Source organism: Apostichopus japonicus, chromosome 19 (assembly GCF_037975245.1).
Source record: "Apostichopus japonicus isolate 1M-3 chromosome 19, ASM3797524v1, whole genome shotgun sequence".
NCBI lineage: Eukaryota > Metazoa > Echinodermata > Holothuroidea > Aspidochirotida > Stichopodidae > Apostichopus > Apostichopus japonicus.
In genome coordinates this window covers 4,219,462-4,241,309 of record NC_092579.1, presented here as the reverse complement: position 1 = coordinate 4,241,309, position 21,848 = coordinate 4,219,462, and the positions used below count along the sequence as shown (strand labels likewise).

The window sequence follows — 21,848 nt, the reverse complement described above, 5'->3', positions numbered from 1 at the left end:
ATTGAAGGGAATTTGATGAACCTCTTGTTGTAGCGGTTAGTCGATATAATTGTGTGAAAATGTTGTATGGCCTAGCACATGAAATTTGAGTAGTTTCAAAGAAAATAAGGTATTAGTTACATAATTGTATCTCACTTACACTCCTGTTGTTTCAAATTGTGTTCTCAGTTTGGTGACGGTTTCAAGTATATTCTATATTCCATTTATTAATATTTTGTTTTGTCTTAGGATCTTTGGTCGCCACTTAGTAAGAATGCCTTTGTAAGGAGGCTACAATGAATTGGATACAAATAATTCGAAAATTTGCAAGAAGTGTAAGGGTCAAAAAAGAGAAATTTAACAACTAACTAAGAAAGTCACAAATATTTCCCTATGTTATTTAATCACTGTTTGTTCTTTCTTACTCAAGCAGAATTATCGCAAACTATCATCCAATTCTGACATAATTGCCACAAGCATGTAGGGCAGTGATACAATAAGTATTAAAAAGGTTGCATCATGCAGTGTGTAGATTCCTAATGTGCGTTTACATACAGTATCTTGTACTTGATCCTTACCACATGAAAGTAAAAATCCATGTGACCCGGTTGTCATTTTCAAAAAGGGCCTGTTTCTGAGGTGAATTGAAACATGCAGACTTATAGTTAATATTTCATTCTGACAAGTCATATCCAAGCAATGTCAGCAGTCTTTCTTCTTGCTAAAGAAAAAATCGAATCTTTCCATATTGGTCATGTGCTTCTTATTGGGAGCATTGCATGTTATACTTTCAAGTTCATTGATTATAAATATTATTGATAATATTAAAATAAAATGTCTGACATGTACGAAACAGCAAATAGTAAAATTTTAACGTATCACTTTTGTTATACTGACTGAAGGTTAAAAACTTGATGAATGCTATTTTACATGTAAACTGTTCAAATATACATAAGGTCTCCCAGATCAGCCCATCCAAGGAATACTGGAAAGTCAAAAGTGGTTTGAAAATACTATAAAGTATTAAACAAAAAAAGAAAATAATGCCAGTTTCTGGATGAAGTCTTAACTTTATGCTTAACAGCTGTTACAATACATATAGCTCTACCTACAGGCCTAAACTTATGAATATTGGTCCCAAATTTACTATGCTAGAAAATTTCTACTAAAGTACTTTTGCTGGAGGCTTGGATGCTCCAAGTTACTACCTGAAATAGTGGAGGGTTGTATTTGAATATTCAAAGCTTAAGAGAGGAATAAGTGCTCTGAGAATGGCAGTAAAATGCCTCTTGAAGTCTGCACATGAGTGACCATTACTTGATGTGTTTTCTAGCATATTTTTTATAGTACAGATGACCCATAAAACGACAGTGCTTGGGAGGCCAGCTAGCTATGCCTTTGAGTATCTAGTTTTAAGCTGCAGTCCTTATCATTGTGACAAGAGCAGTTTCATGCTATTTGCAGTAAGAAACATTCTTACAGAAAGGCAAGCAAAAGCTGTATATAACATTACGTATATATGTTTACATAATAAACATATTTACCTTACCACATGATCACACCTGTGAAATGATCGGACGCGGTAAAAGTTGCAACCACATGTGATCTAAATCACAGATAAATTCTATATATTTGTAAATCTCCTTGATATGACCTTCAAGAGAAAGATTCTAAGATGTTTTTTTTTCTCCTATGAAGGCGCTGGGGGAAACAAAAAAATGCTTGGCAATGTGACATACATTCCTTCTCGCTGTCATGAAAGCTATGTAACTGTATTGTAGCTATTAATACCTGTGCAGTACCCAGAGAGAGTCAAACTAAGGATTATTGGACTACAAAATCAGATTATTTAACCTACGTCAGAGACGAGTGCTCGTTGAACTGGAAATTTAAGGCGCCCAAAGTTATAAAAGGCAAAGAAAATTTTTACGTCACTCGCAGATGTAAAGGAAACAAATCTTGCAAACTGCACACACACTGGTCATGGTTTGTCGGGGAAAATATATCTATTCGAGCAAAATAAGAATTGGGATGATATTGGGGCTGAACGTAAGGACTAGACGTTATTTAGCTTCACTCATGGTCATCATTGCAGATATGTTTTTACAAAATCTGACAGAATTTAATTTAATATATTTTTATAGAATTAAAGCAAACGTCAAATGGTTATGAGATTTAGAAAAGAAAAAAAATTCCAACCAAATTTCTTAGGTGTAATATTAAGTTGGATCTTTCTAAATTTCCATAATTTAGTGTTAGTCGACTGTTAATTTTGATTTTAATTTTTTGGTTTAGAAAAGGATGGGGCTAACAAAGTCAGTATGATTAAAAATACAAATACAAAAATAATATATCATATATTATAATATAATATATAATATAATAGAACATAATAAAACTACCGTATATGGTATTGGTGCTAAGTATAGGGAACTAAGTATAAGGTATCAGTATGTTATGAGTGACATTTTTGGTGAGTATTCATCTTCTATTTATGAGAATAATCAACTCCAAAATTCCATATTTTCCCCTTTTCCAAAATTCATGTTATACATTCAAGTGTTTTTAAATAGTCATTAAAATTTGTTTTGGTAAATGTTTTCCTTTCCCACAGATTGGTGCCTTTTTTCTTATAAATTTATGCCTCGTTGTCATAGCAACCCAGTTTTCGGAGACAAAGCAGAGGGAGAGCCGGCTGATAGCTGAGCAGAGGAGGAGATTCAAGTCCAGCAGTACGTTGACGAGCAACAGCGAGCTGGGCAGTTGCTACGACGAAATCTTAAAATACATCAGTCACCTGATGCGTAAGGGAAAGCGAAGGTTTCGCAGGTGGCGGAAACGTATGCAGAGCAAACGGCAGGGGAAGGTCATGCCGGCGCTGACATTGCGGAGGAGGAGGAGGAAGAAGAAGAAAGCCACGCCGGACCCATCCCATCATTACCACGTAGGCAATGGGAGCCCCAGAGGGGGTAGGGCTCACGGGCAAGGGTGCGGCGACGACCCCAGCGAGAGACATTCGGGCGTCCTAAAGCATAAAAGTAGTAACATAGTCCCCAACAGTGAGTCGTTCCATTCTATAAGTTATTGCACAGAGCATCTATCTAAGTTAAATTATCCTTTATATCCCGAGTGTGTTCATTCCAAGTCTTCCCCGCATAGCCACGCGAACTGCACGCTTTCCATACACCGGGCGTCCTCCATCAACTATCCGCCGACCACAAACTCCAAGGACTCGACGCAGAACGCTCTACTAGCCAAGTATAACATAGAGGAAGGAGTCAAAGCAGGCAAACTAGCCGAACGATGGAAAGAGCTGTGCACGGAGAACCATCAGAACCCTCCGCAGTTACCAGCAGTGACCGGCGACAAGGGACACAAAGGTCAGTATACTAACTTGCATTGAAGCTGTTGCATATTCAGTGAATTTATATGAGTTATTTGAATATAACACTTCTGAACTTACCAGCAGTGACCGGCGACAAGGGCCACAAAGGTCAGCATACTAACTAGCCTTGGAGCTATTGCATATTCAGTGAATTTATTGAGTTATTTGAATACAATACTTTTGCACCTACCAGCAGTGCCTGGCGACAAAGGTCAGTATACCAAGTTGCCTTGTAGCTGTTGCATATTCAGTGAATTTATTGACTTATTTGAATACAACACTTTTGCACTTACCAGCAGTGCCCGGCAACAAGCAGCATATAGGTCAGTATACCTTTTGGACTTGCATGTATTGCATATTCAGTGGATTAATGTCATCCTTCTGCACTTAACGAACAGTGCCTGGCAATTTGGGACGCAAAATTGGGTATACCACGTAGACCTTTATATAATGAATATTCAGTGAATTTAATGACTCGCTTGATAACAATCATTCTGCACTTTCCAGCAGGGCCTGACAATGAACACAAATGTCAGTACAATACTGTTTATTAACATATTCATTGATTAACAAGTGCCTAGTGACAATGCAAGGGACGCCTATATCAGCATACGGTCCATTCACATGTATTTGTTGCATATGGTTTGATCTATTGAAATCTCATTTGGAATAATAATAGCCAGAAAAGAGTGACTATTTGACTATGCTTAAATTCTGCTATAAGGTACAGTGTAAAATGGTAGTTTCTTTTATACCAAATTTGCTTTCAGTCCTACATTGTACGGGCCATCAATTTCTGATCAGGTGTTGCACACATGACCCCAGACCTGGTTTTCAGTATATCCTGGTGTGAGGATGGTCAAATGTTCATCAGTTGGTGCAAAAATGACCCCACTCCTGTCCTCTAGTCTAGTCTCTTGGAGGAATTAGAATTCTGATCAACTGGCGCAATCTCCAGCATACACACTCTTGGCTATTTTAGCCAATATTGCAAATTATTGTTTTAGATGACACAACACAAATAGCTGCTTATTAAATGTTGGTTGCTTTGGGTCAGTTTAAGAGTTGATTTGGTTCAGGGTCCTTTCAATAGCTATTATTATACTTATGCCAACTCACCTGTGATGAATATTTTTAGTTTGGCTATAAAAAACTAAAAGCAACCCATGGTCATTTATGGTCTTTATTCCAAAGACCTTTTTAGCCGAAGGGAAAAAATTTAAACTTCCTTTGTAGGAGGCGATCATTCAATTATCTAATCAGCATATCTGGATGTGATAACATCGCCCGTAGTTAGAAGGTCTCGGCATTTGATTCCCAATTTACAGTGATATTTCAGCATTTCCTACAGTTATATTGAAGATCTTATGTACTTTATGGCAGTAGCGATATCTTTTAATTTGACTTCAGTGACAGACAAAATTGGGATATGAATTGGAGTTTTTTTTTTGTAATGTGATTGGTCAAATCTTTCCAATAAGAAAACACTGGCTTCAAGAGTGCGGCACTGCACAGTGTGTAAAAGTCGCAATGGTCGACCGTTTGTACTGCACCGTATGTACTATATGTGTGCTGAATCTCGGTACGGGCATAGGTACGTACTGTACATCTAACTACTAACATAATGAAATCCCTTCTCTCCCCCCCCCCAAAAATTGAAAATCCCCCAAAATTTGAAAATCCCTCCAAAGCTATATTGACTGGAGATATCCCCCTATGATATCACCCCCCTCCCTCATTTAACATCCTAGTGATTACACTTCCTAACAGAAAACTATGTGCCTTTCTCATTCAATTGGTGTCCTTGTTGATATATTCTTGTGTTTATAGCATTGACCAAAGGTGCTTTTCTCATTCATTTGGTGTCCTTGTTGTTGTTTTATTCTAATTATCGTGTTGACCGATGCGGTAACTGTGGGATTTCACTTGAAAACGCCTTATACAACGTCAATGTGTATAATATACTATTTGCAATTCGGAGTTTACTGCATGCTAACGTCTGATAAATGGCGTGGGTTATTTACGACTACATATTTAACAGCAAACTATGATCCAAAGTTTTGCGCAGCGTATTGTGTTTACAGTCATCAGCCAGTCTGGTACGAACATATTTGACTTCAAGTGTTTCTTCCTCTTCAGAAAACCTCACCCTTTATTTTATACTTGCTTAAAAGAGCGTAATGTTTTCCCATACACGGCAAGTTCTGTGTTTAAGTGCGAGATAGTCCGTGAAAGCGTTTTCGGACAGAACCCCTCGTTACCTGACATTTATGGCTGTCTCTATGTTCCGAGATCTTAATTTATCTTTCTGGCATTTGCAGGTGTCAACATTGAAATTAAGGAAAGTAACATATCAGCAGGTGCATTTACTTACACTCTCCCTGTCGGCCGAGGTTTCTGGCTGCCTAGGTGTTTAGCCCACGATTAATGACTAGAAAAACAAAGAAGTCAATCCTAGGCTAGCTCACAAAACTTTGACAGAATTGGATGTGTGTACTTTTGGGAAATGACAATGAAAACTCTTAAAATAACAGGAAAATGAGGGGAAAAAGCATTTAAAAGATAGTCAGGAGGATTCGGATGCCATCAGTTGTAAAAAGCAAAATATTTTGGTCTGATTTCTTGTTGGAAGGAATTGGAACATGACAAACAAAAACATGGCTGATTTTCCTCGCTGTGAGGCGCAAATTGTTCCAATTTCTATCATGTTCAATTTTGGTCTAATGCATTTCCAAAGATAAACTTGGAGATATTTATTAAGAAAGCCTGATCCTGTAGTGTGTAATTTAATATTAGTCTGGGAAATTTTAAATCTTTCCCATAACCCCAGTTTCATTTTCATTGTTAGTTAATTCATAGCTGGTAGTCAACCACTACTTTCTTGTTTACTGCCCCGTAAGTGCATATTGCATATATCTAGGAGAACTAATCCCAGGAAATAATTTGTCAGGGATCCCATTGCGAAATGTCATGCGAAATGGTCTTATCACTGTATACATGGGCAAAAGATGGTATGGCAGTATTTACACAGGAAAAAATAGTATTTTTAAAAGGTGAAAAGTTCTGGGCTTTCGAAACTGCTTATACGAAGACTTTAACATTCAATTGATCCCTGAATGATTCCACTTGAAAATGTCCCTGCATAATGTATAACAATTTGACACAGGCTGCATTCTGGTCACTCAATTTTTTTCTGTATCCCCATGGCGATATAATATTCATCATTAACTGTTATTGTTTACCCAGGGGTCTACCCTTTTGTCTAATTTTTTTTCCCTCTCTTTATCTTTGCTTTCACAGATACCCTTGTTCCACTGCACCAGCCTTTAGCACAAAGGTTATCAGCCCCTCCCTTGACTAACCCCTACCCCGTCCTTCCACCTGCAGGTCATTCCACTCACACCTCTTGCCCCGTCCACACGCCTTGTCCTATCCACACCCCTTGCCCTACACACGCCCCTTGTCTAGTACACAGACCAAGTTGCCTGAGGAACAGGGATGAGGAGGATGCCTCGGATGAGAGTTCCAGCTCTGGGGAGGAAGAGGAAGACGAAGACACATCCGGGGCGGACTCGGATGTGGAGCATAGAGCAGGGTTTAGAGTGAGTCATCTTTACCTATCACTTATCAATATTTTCTCTACAATTATCTAATTCTCTGTAACCGGGGCGGACTCGGATGTGGAGCATAGAGCAGGGTTTAGAGTGAGTCATCTTTACCTATCGCTAATCAATATTCCTCTACAATTATCTAATTCTCTGTAACCGGGGCGGACTGGGATGTGGAGCATAGAGCAGGGTTTAGAGTGAGTCATCTTTACCTATCGCTAATCAATATTCCTCTACAATTATCTAATTCTCTGTAACCGGGGCGGACTCGGATGTGGAGCATAGAGCAGGGTTTAGAGTGAGTCATCTTTACCTATCGCTAATCAATATTCCTCTACAATTATCTAATTCTCTGTAACCGGGGCGGACTCGGATGTGGAGCATAGAGCAGGGTTTAGAGTGAGTCATCTTTACCTATCGCTAATCAATATTCCTCTACAATTATCTAATTCTCTGTAACCGGGGCGGACTCGGATGTGGAGCATAGAGCAGGGTTTAGAGTGAGTCATCTTTACCTATCGCTAATCAATATTCCTCTACAATTATCTAATTCTCTGTAACCGGGGCGGACTCGGATGTGGAGCATAGAGCAGGGTTTAGAGTGAGTCATCTTTACCTATCACTTATCAATATTTACTCTACAATTATCTAATTCTCTGTAATTAGTCAAAGATTAGGTAATCTGGTATTAATGGGACGGTATTCCACATAAAACTATAATACAAATTATATTTGTATCATAGAAAATAAGTGCAGCTGGACAGTGTTGTTTTGTTTTGTCTGTGTCTAGGATTCAGAGTTGTAAGGAGCATATATATGTGTATATATATATACACATATATATACACATATATATATTTGCATAAATATATTCATATAATACAATACCTGTCCATGTATGATACATTTATTATAAGAATTAACACTTTATACAACACAGGCAACGATCAAAGACTTTTTCAGATATGCATATATTACGAATTTCACAAATATGCACTTTTCGTTATTCTCAAATTTGTGCTTCTAATATTTCATCTGTGTTGTATAGTATATAGTGATAAATTTATAATCTAAGGTGCATAGATCTATGGAGCATAAATGGAGTAAATACATATATATATGTATATATATGTAACTGTGCCACTCATGTCATACTTACAAATCCTATGTGTTCTAACGCTGAACTCGCCCATCTATGACTTTGAGTTTGATGCAATCTCTGGTTATAACGTGCATCTTTGATGGCTGTGGAACAAAAGGCCACATTCAATTTTCAACACAGATCAATATTTTTGTCTAGCAACAGTAAATAAAGCAATGCAACGGCCTTCTCGTCTAAAGACTATTGTCATCTTCATAACTTACAGATTTGTTCTTTTGTTAGAAAAGGGCACAAGATGAATTGTCATTGTAATACACACTAGTGTCATAACATTGTTGTTGATGTTGTAAACAAATAATAGCCTCTAAAAATAGCTTTCACATGTTTTATGTGAAATTTGCATATAAGATTTAGGACAGACATTGTTATCATCAACAGTAGGGATAGTTACATTCTTCATCATTGTGTTCCATTACTAAGCATATATGCATTTAGGCTCCATTTTAGTAAAATAGAGTTATTGTGAGGGGGTGGGGAGGGGGGAGGGGCATGGAGTGGAGGAATAAAATTTTGCTTGGAATCAAAATCTGCTTAGTTTAGAATCTTCGAAAGGGTATGCCAAGTGCCTAATTTGCTATGCTCCTTGACCAGTGAATCTTCAATAATTAAATAACAAATCTTACGATTTTTGAACATTCTAGAAAAAGTTAAAATTTGAGAAATGTCTCGTTTCCAATGTTTTCTTGATAATTTTGCTTAATAAAACCTGCTACTGGTCTTGAACAATCACCAGAACAAACAAGAAATACATGCATGGATTTAAGATATGAATAAAAATTAAACATTTAAGAAGGTTTCAAGACGTTAAGTAAACAAACTCAGGTACTTAGAAAAGGAAAGAAAAATGGAAAACAAAATAGTTTGACTATTAGAATAATCAGACATTTTTTTTCGGTTACATTCAACTTTCACAATAGCTATACAGTAGGTACTGGCTGAATGAGCTATGTAAGAACAGACTTGAAAAAGAAATGTTATTTCAAGATATCATTTTAATATTGCCTGTTTTTGGTTTCAATATGTAATCCATTTCATTTTGTTTTGCGTGAAACATAGAACCCTCCTTAGGAGATGCCCATAAGGGGGTCTGGGTATTACCTCCTCAGTTCCTATGATGGATTGTATAAGGGGTGCATCCATAGTAACTTTGGGGCATAACATTTCCTCTTTCTACCCCCTCTCCACCACCCTCCAATCCCATAAATCCCACAAATTCTGCCTGTCCATATTTGAACATTGTTAGACTATTCAAAACTGACTAGTTGTTTTTCATGTAATGTAGAGAACAGATCTGATACTGTGACAGTTTCAAATGTCTGCAAATGTTACTTATATGGCTTACCTGCAAACATGTTAGGCAATATCATTTAATGACAAATGTAGATGTATACAGAGCTACTACAGTATGTGCATTATGAATTATTCATAAGGGAACCACATATACTGGTAGCATGTAAATTATATGCATCTCGTAAGCCTTAAAGAGTACACAACATCAAACATTACTTAGATAATGTGAGAAGCGAAGGTTGCAATAATTTGGCAAAGTCGGTTCACTTCGCTGCATATTAAAGCTATCCATACATGTACCGTGATTATTGTGGGGAAACATTGTACACTTACAAAGATATATGCAAGGTCGGGATCATTCATCAAATTTACCGATCGAAAACACAAAATTTAAACATGCGTCCTCGAGGTAGAAGTTCTCCAAATAGATAAGATGGATGGGGTCATACTTTAAAAAGGTAACAATGATCATGTATACAATTAAAAACATCTGGTCACAGCAACACTTAATTTATGCTGTGCGATGTTGTCGAACAGAGTTCTTCTGTGTATTTGGTATTTCTGGATTTGCGAGTTGGGAACTGGAGTTTGGTTATGTTCTTTTTAATAATTCTTAATACAAATTTGTTACAAATGGCTACACTGTGGTGATGAATGAATGGGATTCCCTTCACCTCCCTCCAGTATTTGAGTAATTGGTCAGGTGCTGAGGTACACCTTGGTCTGTAAGATAGGGCTTGTTAAGTGGCTGTCCTGGGAGCAGGAATGGGTGTGACAAATAATACACACCTGCTATGCAAGTCTTTAAGACAAAGGAGAATTCTAAAGTAGGGAAAGATTGGCAGAGCACCCCCAACACCCATTGCTGCTTGGTTACATTACTAATTATTACAGTAACTCACATAAGAAATTATGTAAAAAAAACGTGTGTCATAATGAACATAACGTTACAGCTGCTGTTTATCTCTGTAAGTGTATTATAGGAGCTGTGTTCGATTCTTTGGTTCGGCCTTATTTCTAGCGAAGGTCATTACAGATCATTCAGTGAAGAGACCGTCATTGTATGGTTGTACGCATGATTGGCATTAGCGAATGTATTCCGAAGAAGCTGTCTAGCGATATTATTGCGATCTCGTAATCCTGTGCTCTCTCACGCTTCGAGCGGCGAATGATGATTTAAGATGGCTCTTTTATTCCTTAATCGAATCAGTCGGGCATTGTTTGTTTGTTTTGTTCCACAGATACGACGGAGGCCTATAGGTATCATTCACTGGTCGAGGATGAAAACCAGAGAAATCGTAGAGAGTAAATATTTCATGCGAGGGATCTTAGCCAGCATCCTCATCAATACACTCAGTATGGGGATCGAATTCCACGGACAGGTACGTGCAACGCCGTCAGTTGTTTTAATCGTTAAGGTCTTTTGGTAGAGAGGAGGTTAAAAATGATGAGGAAAAGATCTGTTACATTAGTAGGAATATAGAGGAGACAAGATGAAGTTAGTGGTTGCGAGACCTTTTTGAGAGGAAGGCATCTTATATTGCTCCTCCATAAAGCCAAACTTGAAAATGAAACATTACAGATCTTAAAAGAAGTATAATTAATTTTTAGAACAGTTTGCAGGTCAATGTGTACCACCAATGGTAAGTTTCTGTTGCCTTCTGCAAGTGTACTTTCTCATATACACTCCTCCAAATACTCCCACCCCACCCCCCCCCCCCCCACCTACCCTCCCACTAGCACACACCAGAATATAATTAAGCTAAATATCAGTGAACTCAATGAAAGCTAACAGATTCCATACTTAAATATGAAAGCTTTTGTAGTAGTTGTTTATTTTTAATCCCAGGACTAGTCTGCCCCCATGAACTACATCGACCTTTTCATAATATTATGGCTAATATGAAGCTGTACTTTAAGAATTGATAATTGTTTACACCTAAAACTACCTTTATTGTCACCCCCCCTTACCTCCCCTGTGCCATATAATGTATTCTTCTCTCCATTTTAGCCCAGCTCTATATCTGCCTGTATTCATCTAATGTAGATGTATCATAATAATAATAAATAACCTTTACATATCACCCAATACAATAGTCTCTGAGTGTTTATCACAGAGAATACTTATTATGATATTAATATTATGTTATTGTTTAGGAATTATGATGGAGTATCAAACGCTGATAGCTTCTCTCTGTACTTCTGTCTGTCTCTCCGTCCGTCCATCTGTGTTTTTGTATACTCTTGGGTGGTCATGTATGTCTCCTGGTAGTTAATAATAATAATAATAATATGCAACTTATATAGCACAATATGCAAAGGCTTAAAGTGCTTTACAAAACATAATACATAAAAACAAAGTCGTAAAACATAAATACAAAACCAATACACCTAACAAAGATAAAATTACACAATGTCAGTAAAGGAAATGTTAAAAATACAGTGTAAAACAACATCAAATATGTGAAAAACTACTAAAATAACTATATAACTATTTTACAATATACAGAATCAATAATAGCATAAAACACATAGCAAATATATATTGCACAAATATTGCAATGGAATTCAATTATGTAAAATGGTGACACTAAAACAGCCATAAAAGGAAAGATATATTTATGTTTCATAGAAATGCAGCCGGAAAAGGTGTGTTTTGAGTTTGGATTTGAAAATTCCCAAGGAAGGTGCATGGCGAATGTTGGCAGGAAGTTTGTTCCATAAGTTGGCGGCGGCGTAAGCGTAGGATCTTTTACCGTAGAAGTTTGTTGAAGGGTTGGTCACGCTAAGTCGGTTATCAGATGACGATCGTTAATACTCGCGATGGCTTATATATACAAGGCTAACAAATCTGATATAAATATAATGTTTGACTCTGATACATGAATTCCATACGAACAATTTAATATTATCTACAGCTTCTTCAGTTTAATGTCGGAGACCAACACAAGGCAGCTAGAAGTGTTATAAACTCAAATGCATCTCCTGCCTGCACACAAACACATTAGCTACAGAATTCACTATTTGATTTACCCTCATCAGTATAATGTGTGTACTCTGTACGATGTTAAACCGATTGAAAAGGGGAAAGAGTTGAGGGTGAAAATGTGACCTCCTTTGAATGTTGTGTTTAAGTATTTTTTTGGTCTTCCCTTGTTTATGTATTATTCATGTCTGGATGTAACCTTGGAAGATAATTAGAAAAAAAAAAGGGCACGCATACATTGCGCGTGTTTGTATTCAGTTGATTTCATTTATTCGTTAAAGTCAAAATTTAAAAAGGAGAGCGTTTCTTTTAAAAGGCTGATCAACCTTTTTTTTTTCTTGCTTCTCTTCGCTAAGTTGTTTGTATGCTGACATAATCACGGGGTCTACCATGATCGTATGAAGCATACTTTATTGGTAGTACTGACTCTCAGAATGGAAACATGCCGAGACAAAACACAGCAATATTTGTCCATGCCAGACACTTCTGGAGACAGACTGCCATTTCCTCTTTAGCTTGTCTCATCGGATGTAAAAGAGCAGTTGTTTCCTTTTTTCTTTCATTTTCTCTTAACAAACTCTTAGCTCCGAGAAAGAAAAAAAGAAAGAAAAAAAATTCCATCATCTCTACCCAAAATCCCAGGGTAGTCAGAGCCCAAGAAATTAGTTTCCTTCTTTCTCCTTGCAAGATGGATGACGTCAATGCTGGTTACAAGCTCTGGGAGATTGTTAATAGCTCGGTGATTGTCGTTGCATAGGAAGTTCAAACCCCGGCCTGTGTCGTCGTCGTCATCCGATGTCGCAGGGCGCATTTCCCTCGTGGCTGTTTAATTTGCAGTGTTTGATGTTGAAGAGTTGGTATTCAATCACAGAATATATTTATAGGCAAAAGGTGCATGCGATCAGTCTAGAGTGTTGTCACCAAAGGGCTTTTACATTTTCACCCTCAAAACATCCGTCCGTTTGTCCGTGAGTTTGCCAGAAATTTCTAATGTGTCGTGATTTTGTATCGGCGGATGTATATGACGTGATCGGCTCTAAAGCAGGGGACAAAGGATGGAGGGAAGGAGCGTTATTTTTAGACGTTTTGAATCGGTGTTTCGAGAGATGATTCCTGTGTTGATATAACAGATAAATTATTGGCAGGGGAAATCTAATCAGTTTTGTTTGTTGCTAGAAATTTCTTGATTAGCCAAGATTCGAGCAGCACTCGTTAGTGTTTATTTAATCACATGACGACAACATCTGGACAGCTTGACAGGAAGGCTAAATATTAAACATAATATACAAGAGTGATGTCTTTTCATATATCCACTTTGGAGTTCTTATTATTATTTGTGGAACTTAATGTAGGAAACAAGAGTTTACCCTCTTCTTGTTTTGGTCCTACACAATGTAGAAACATTAATAAGTGTAAACTAGTATTAATTTGCTACTTTTTGTAGTTTTTTTTTCAAGTTTCCCCTCCTAGTCTTACAAATTTCTTCCTTTGGAATTCAGAACATGTCATTACTCTGATGTATAGACAGTTTTATCTTCACCTTCATTTTTCTTTTCTTGAAGCTAGAATGAAACCTTCAAGTTTGGAATCAAACCTTCTGTACAGTATTTTAGTGTTAATTTTGATTTGACTTATAAAATGGAAAAAAAAAAAAAAAATCAGTGGGAAATTAGTTTTGTCAAAAATATATGATAGAAGGCTAAAGTTCTTGCCCATGCATGGAGCTGTTGTTGAATTGGGTGGTTAATAACATTTACAGAGTGGGCGTGTAATATTTACAGATAATTGGATCCCAGTTAGTTATTTAGCGATCTGAATGGCTAGACACTGTGTCAAAGGTAGGATGCTGGGGGGGGGGGGGGGTAGAGAAAAAAAAAAGAAACTAGGAATCAGACAGAAATAATTAAGTTGTCTCTTAAAAAATACAGAGGGAGGGAGAGTCAAGAACGTGAAATCAGAGAGCACAGTATTATTTTCATTTTATTTTCTCTCCAGCTTCAACCCAAACTTAGCTTTTAGTATCTTTCCAGTTGAAATATCTAAAGATCCACTATTTCATCCTTTGATGTTCCCCTCCCTCTCGATGTCTTGTTCCAATTTATGAAACCGCAAATTATTTTCGTACTCTAGACCACGGAAGTAAGCACGGAAGATTGCTTAAAAGACGTAGGCAATCACCAGGGCAGCTGTGATTTTGATACTAGAAACCTAAAACATTGACCGCAAGTGAGAGAGGTTGAAACGAAGTCATCAGTATTTCAGAGGCCTCTTTCCCAGTAAATTGCAATAAAGTCAGGGGCACAAGAAAAAACACAAAACACACAAAAAAACAGAGAAGTAGATTTCATTTTATGATCTTTTAAATACCAATTTCAGTCCATTTGTAATCTTGTATCAAAAATAACATATATAACTTATTTCTGCGTTGGGGTCGGACATGGATTGGGAAACAACAGATTGAAGGGAGTAGCTGAATGCCTGAATGAAGTAGATTCCTGTGTTGTTTTTGATGTGTGTGCGTGTGGTGTGAAAGTGTGTTTTGATGTGTGTTATATGAATGACAGTTTTTATGTGTGTGTTGTGTGAATGCATACATGTTTTTATGTATGTTATGTGCATGTATGTTTTGATGTGTGTGTTATGTGAATGAGTGTATTTGAAGGCATTTGGGGAATTTGGAAGGGGAGGGGAGGGATTTGTGATTTTGTAGAGGAAATATCAAGTATATAAATGTGATATATCCGTCCTTCTTCAAACCTCTTTCAAATGTGAGCGACATGTGGGAAATAGAACTTCAATAATTAGATCAAACTGGTTTAGGCGATGTGTCAAAGGTAGAATGCTGAGGGGGCTGCAGCATCCTGCAGCTAGGCTGCATAAGATGAAATATTTTTTTGTGCCGTTGAGTTTCCCACAATAGGCACTGCTGTTTTGCCGAGATAACCTCTCTTGTTTGATATTGATTCAGCCTTGCTGCAGTAGATTCTGCAGCTGCTGCAGCTTTTCATTTTGACTTATAGGAGTGTTAGCTCACTGGTTAACATCGGTGCCTTTCAATCATAAGGTCCCGAGTTCGAGTCACTCCAAGATTAATGTATGTCGTCCAGTTACAGAGTTGTTGACAGTTCATAATCATGGACGTTAAATATGAATCTAAGAGACTGACTTCGGTCAGCTTGCGGCTTTGATAAGCCAATGATGGCTTCTTTGCGAGTGCAGGTGGATCTAAAATACATACATACATACTTGATGCTCAATCTGTTTACACTAAAACAAAGTGGTGTATTTGTTGACTTTCGAGTTCCCGATGATCATATTACATGAGTTTCTTCAGGGGTCAGCTAGCTGACAATGCTGATGATATGCATGTTATACAATCAAGAGAAAAGTGACTAGTAGGATAACTATTCATAATGTAAATTAGAAGCAAAGACAGATTGATGAATAATACCAAAATGGTCATTATGGTGGACAGTAGCAGGACACAAAGAGATAGACAAAATTAGGAAAATATCCGTAACAGGAGAGAGATGGTTGATGGAGAACAAAGGATCAAAAGGGGAGTAAAAGGGTCCATGCTTCTTCTACCTTTCCCCTCTCTCTAAATTGTCTCCTATACAACTAATAGCTTAAGCAACAGTGTGAACTTAACATAAAGACATCTAGAGTCTGTATATTAAAGCAAGTTGCTACATGCTGATGTTAGCTATTGTTACTACATGAACTAGTAAACTATACAAACAATGTTTATACTTATGTAATAACTTAGGGTCACTTTAATAATTAAGTAGTTGGTGAAAAGTAAATAAGTAAGCTCCTTTAGGTAAGTGTTGTTGTCACTCTCTGATACTAGTATTTAATATAAATAGTATTAAACATTAACATGTAGTCTACGAGGAGTCACTTAAAGCTAGTTCCTACATGCTACTCTTAGCTATTGTTACTACATAAAAATTAACTATACAACAATGTTTATACTCATGTAATGACTTAGGGTCACTTTAATACTTAAGTATTGATTGGAAGTATATGTCAGCCCCTAACTAATATTTAATATAAATAGTTTTAAGCATTAACATGTAGTCACAAGGAGCCACTTAAAGTTAGTTGCTACATGCTAATATCAGCTCCTTTTAGGCACTGCTATAATTGTTTCTGCATATAAGTAGTACATATACCACAGTGTTAGCTGATATAGTGACTTGGAGTCACTAAAGTATCTGCTTTGAATCAATATAACTTCCCTTTCTATTGGCAAGTGTTTTTTTTGTTTGTTATTCCTTGCTAGTATAGTAGATATAAACAGTGTCAAACTTAACAATGTCGTATAGTCAATTATAGTCACTGAGACTTTAAATTTGCTACAAGTAATTAAATTACATTTTTGTGACTTTTTTGTCAACTCTTCCAACATAAGGTAACGTGAGCACTCTGAGCAACTGTTTTTTTTCTCTCTATAACCAGTTGCGTAGTTTTCACTTTTGGATGTTAACATTTTGTACGACTTTGCAAGACTAAATCGCTCTTTGGTCTGAATTTAATAGTCAATTTGATCCTTAAATAATTTCCATCAGACTGCACCAAGTTTTACAAAAGCTTTTGACCTAAACAATTGTCACCTCAGGTTCATACCGTTGATGATAATTACAAAAATTCATTACTTATTTTCTTCATTGCCTACATCACTTGTAGACATTTCATTCGTGAAAATGATCGCAGTCTGATAGAACTTTTGTACATTATACCGTGTTTACGGAACCTTGGAGAAGATTTAGAATTTACTTTCTGACAAAATCTCATCAACTAATGGCCACATAGTAAATTGCACTTTAATTGCATGATATTTATACACTTTTACACCAGACTATATACTGACACACACATACACACACAGACACACTGTCTATCCATCCATCCATCCATCCATACATCTATCTGTACACAAATGCATACACACACACACACACACATATATATATACATACAGTATATGTGTGTCTTAATAATTTATATGGAACTTACATGATCATATTTATATATAAAAAATAAACATTCTGTCTAAGTGTTCCTATCGATTTGATATTTTGAAATAAAAAAAAAAAGAATAGATATATTATAAATGGTATATTTTGGCCAAATGGCGGCAAAAATCTGCCCAAAATAATAAGATGGATTAAAGTGCAGAAAGAGTTGTAATGAGTCTGCAGTATATCAGATATATGCCAAGATGATAGCGTGACTTAAAAGAATTGGGCGGGATAAATGCACTTTTCCCGTTACGGCTGCTGTTTGTCAAGTCGAGGTCTTGTGACTTTTGTCCGTTTATCACATGCTTTTTTACCTTACAAGGCAGTTTCCAAAACCTTACACGATTAGGGAGTTTCTAGCTATTTCAAATATAAACAAGAAATGCTCCAATAAATTTTGGCTAAATTTTTGTAAAGATGTTTGAATTCCTTTGTGCTTCAGAGTTGCTATATAATATTCAGTTGAGGAGACTGTCTGTGGGAAGTTTCGCAAGGATGGAATTTTCTATGATCGTTAGTATAAAAGAGGAGGGGGGGGGGGGGAGCTGTAGTTTTCACACTGACTGTTTAGTCATGTAAATATTGAAGAATTCTTGGAAGGAATTTGTCCAACTCCAAATAAATTTTTCAGCTGTCGTACAGGGACAAATTAAGTTAATTCAATATTTAAAGCGATTGCATGTGCGTGTGTTTACAAGTGTGCAGACATTTTGCCAAGCCTAGGTACCAAGATTTGCTCAAATTATGGTATGAAAATGACTAAAACTGTTCACTAAAACCTCCAAAACATATATATTTTTTTGAAGAATTTGCAGAATTTTCCCCAAATCTATGGACAATTTTGTTCTTTCCTTCAAATACAACAGACAGGTAAATACTTAAAATATCTACAATTTGGCATTAGCTAGATATTATTAGCATAGAATTATAATCATCAACATGTATCCACAATCAATGCGAAAATATAATATCTTTCTTGACCTGGAAAATCTTTTTACAATGTTGTTTTTAGGAGGGTTCATACAGACTGAAGTACATATGTAGTTCTATTTTGGTGTAACGGGGACGGTTTGTGAATAAATAGGCTGGATGGTTTTCACCACAAAGAGTATGACTGATTTCAGTGACAATACATAGTTTTGGAGTCATCATGTTCTGTTTCTAATATTACAATAGTCATAATTTGAAAATATTTCATTGTTTGAAACATCCAAAAATATAAGAAAGAAATGGATATCATAATTGGCGTGAATTTTTCTCTCTGATTGAAATTACCCTTTTTTTCCAGCTGTATTAATTAAGCACCAGCAGAGAAATCACTTTAAGACTCGGGAGACGAAGATTTTTTGTCGCGAAATGAGAGAAAACTTTGAAATACGATGAGGTAACTTGATTCGTTTGTTTACGGTATAACGTAAACATTCGCTCGGAATCATTAAGTACAAATCTTGACGAATTTTGGAATGTTATAATCCTTGCGTCACTGTCAGCCTGTGTACACATCCGGCTTAACTTTCACCACTGACTCACACATCCCAGTTTAGTTTGAAAGATCGGCTGAATGCGGCTGCCAACGGTCGACAATCTCGAAAGGACTGTGATACGGGGAAGAAAATAGTATTCAAGCCGATCTGCATCGATCGGAGTAATACGGAAAAACATGGAAAACATCATCTGTTTCCCCCGAGCCTCAAAAGTAGCCTACCTTTCTGTCAAATTGGAGAATATTAATATCATACTTGAATCGCTTAAGTACTGTAAAAGTATCTTTAAACCTTTATCGTACCTCTCAACATGACGACTTTAGTGATCGTGTCTTTGACACATATTCATATCATAACTGAAAATCACTGGTGTATACTTTCAATACCAACTGAAATATTGCCATCAAAATCTTCAGTCTTGCTACATCTTTGCACTACCTTTGAACATTCAATATTTAAAGTAGCTAACTTTATCACAGTCTTGAACATTTTTGTGTGTTTTTGTATATTTCCATTCCTAGTATCTCCATGCCCTTCCTCTGCCCCTCCCCCTCCCCTCTCCCATCCCCCAGCAATCTGCAATGACTACATTAGTGTTAGCTATGTAGCTTTCAGCATAGTAGGTACTCTCATCACACATTTCAACCTACAGTAATAGTCAACCTTAAAAGCATCGTGAAGTTGCTCATGATAGATGATACACCACTGCTTGTATTAAAACCTAATTTCTTTCATGAACCTTTTGAACCCTTAACTGCCATTATCCCTCCATGAAAACCTTATCACCTTTATTCAACTGTTTGACCTTATAAGCAGCTTTATCCAGACATATATGTCTAATGAAAGCTAGTTTATATCCCAAAGTGACCTTCATCAACCTATTGAACATTTAACTACTAGCATCCAGAGTCTGTGTAAACCTTATTACCATTATACAACCATTCATCCTTATATAAAGTAACTTGTTCCTGTTCCCGAAGAAACTTTCTGTACGTATAGGTCCTTCCTTTGGACCAAATTATTTCCTTATTTGAACCTTGACCCACAGCTTTGTCCTGTTGCACGTAACCTATGTATCTTGTTCCATATTCCAGAGTTTAACCTTTAGCTCAACTTTGAACCTAATCTCGCCTTTGGCACGTATTACCTTAACCTTTGAACCCTTTAAGCATCTTTGTCCTGTTTTGTTTAACCCACAATTCCAGATCATCTGAACACTAGGAATGTCTGTATATCATTCTACTCTGTACACTTGCATCAAAGCAATTTCCATGTTAACTATATATGCAAGCACACCAACGCCGGCTGTGTCTTAATCTATTTAATATGTATTTTGCCTTTTCTTTCAATTACATCCCATCTTTTTTCAACTCTTTTCAAGTAAGTGTTTACTGAAAAAACCTTATCTGAACCTCTGTGCGAAAAGAAGTGTATTCGTCGTTTCCCTCGAAAGAAAACGAATTAAAATGCTCTTTCTCTCCCGTCATGAAGCTGCATGACGATAGAGAGCAACATTCATCCGGCAATTCACGTCTGTCTGGTTGCTAGGCAACTTTTACCTACTAGGCACAAATGTAGTGTCTCTCCTTGATAGAACTTCTTCTCTCTTTTTTTTTCATAAAGAAAGACAGAATAGAATAAAATCCTGAGAGTGCAAGAAAGGTTTATTATAGTTTAATGTACAATGTGTAGGGTGGAGGAAGATGATGATCATACACTGAGACAATCCCACTAGGAAATTGATGCAGTCTGATTACAAAACCAATAACATCTGCAGAGATGTATATATATGTAACCATTCTTGCAGTGCTGCTGTTTTGCTTCCCCTTCAAACTCAAGACATAGAAAACACACAATATATCATCAATGGGTCATCAGTATTATCGTAAAATATTCTAGAATCTCTTGCTCATAGTTTTACAAACAATTTCTGCTACTGTAGACCGTTTTTAAGTTAGTCCACACTGAGATTTAATCGTCTATTTTAACACATTTTCAATGTTTTTGATTGGGTGGATCAGAATCAGTTAGGAGAGTACTTTTGAGAAACTTCTTGCAAGTTTTAGCCTGTGAAAATTTGGTGTGAATCCTGATGACCGCTGAAACCCTTTTCTTGTCTTCAGGGTATTGGTGGATGATAAAGTTCTTTGCATCCTTGTATTCAGGCTTTATGTGTTCAACAGTTGTTCACAGAATTCACAATTTAAGACCATTATTCCTCCCAAAATATGCCAGAGAGTCAAATATTAAATGGTTACTTGTGTTCTTGCAGTTTTAAACACAAGACTGTGGTCACAAACAGCAGTGGGAAATTAATGTCTGCTACGACATAAAACATTGCAGTGTGAAAGTGCAATAAATTATTCTATTGTTTAATACGATAAAGGTGTTAATCATCTTTGGCTGTCGACCAAAGCCAGCTAGAGCCAGCTGTCCTTCGGTACACATCGGCTTGGCAGGACTAGATGACACGGAATATTAAACAAGGACAGCCCTTTTGTTTCCTAAGCTATTGCTGTATTCCCATAGGGTTTCCTATGCATGTGGTACTCGTAAACTGATATAAAACTACGATCTCATCATGACAGAAATTGGTCTTAAAGTATTATTAAAGTGTATTTCCTCAAAGGTGATCTGACTCGAGTCCAATTTTTGACATTATTTCTGGAACCAAACGGAGGGATAGCGTCTCTTAGCTTTAACAGCAGTCCAACTAAAAGAGCTGTTTTTACGTTGTGTACGTCGCCAATGTTACCTAAACAGCTCGGTGTTTAACATACAGTGCTGATAATGAAAGAAATTAACTATTCTTTTCTCCTTTTCTGGGGGGGGGGGAATGGAAGGAGAGGAAGGGCTATAATTTACCGTCAGTTCTGCTGTTCCTCATAAATCATTTTATATCCCGATCACAGAATATGATATGACTG

General features: G+C 36.8%; 1 protein-coding gene across 1 annotated transcript in view; it reads left to right on the top strand.

Annotated features, from left to right (window-relative positions):
• The window catches only part of LOC139960684 (voltage-dependent T-type calcium channel subunit alpha-1G-like), a 202,711-nt gene that overhangs the window by 112,099 nt on the left and 68,764 nt on the right, over positions 1–21,848 (top strand). The window contains exons 8-10 of the mRNA XM_071959235.1: positions 2,594–3,359; positions 6,665–6,966; positions 10,666–10,806. Coding sequence (XP_071815336.1) covers positions 2,594–3,359; positions 6,665–6,966; positions 10,666–10,806 — 1,209 coding nt within the window. The remainder of the gene's footprint in view (positions 1–2,593; positions 3,360–6,664; positions 6,967–10,665; positions 10,807–21,848) is intronic.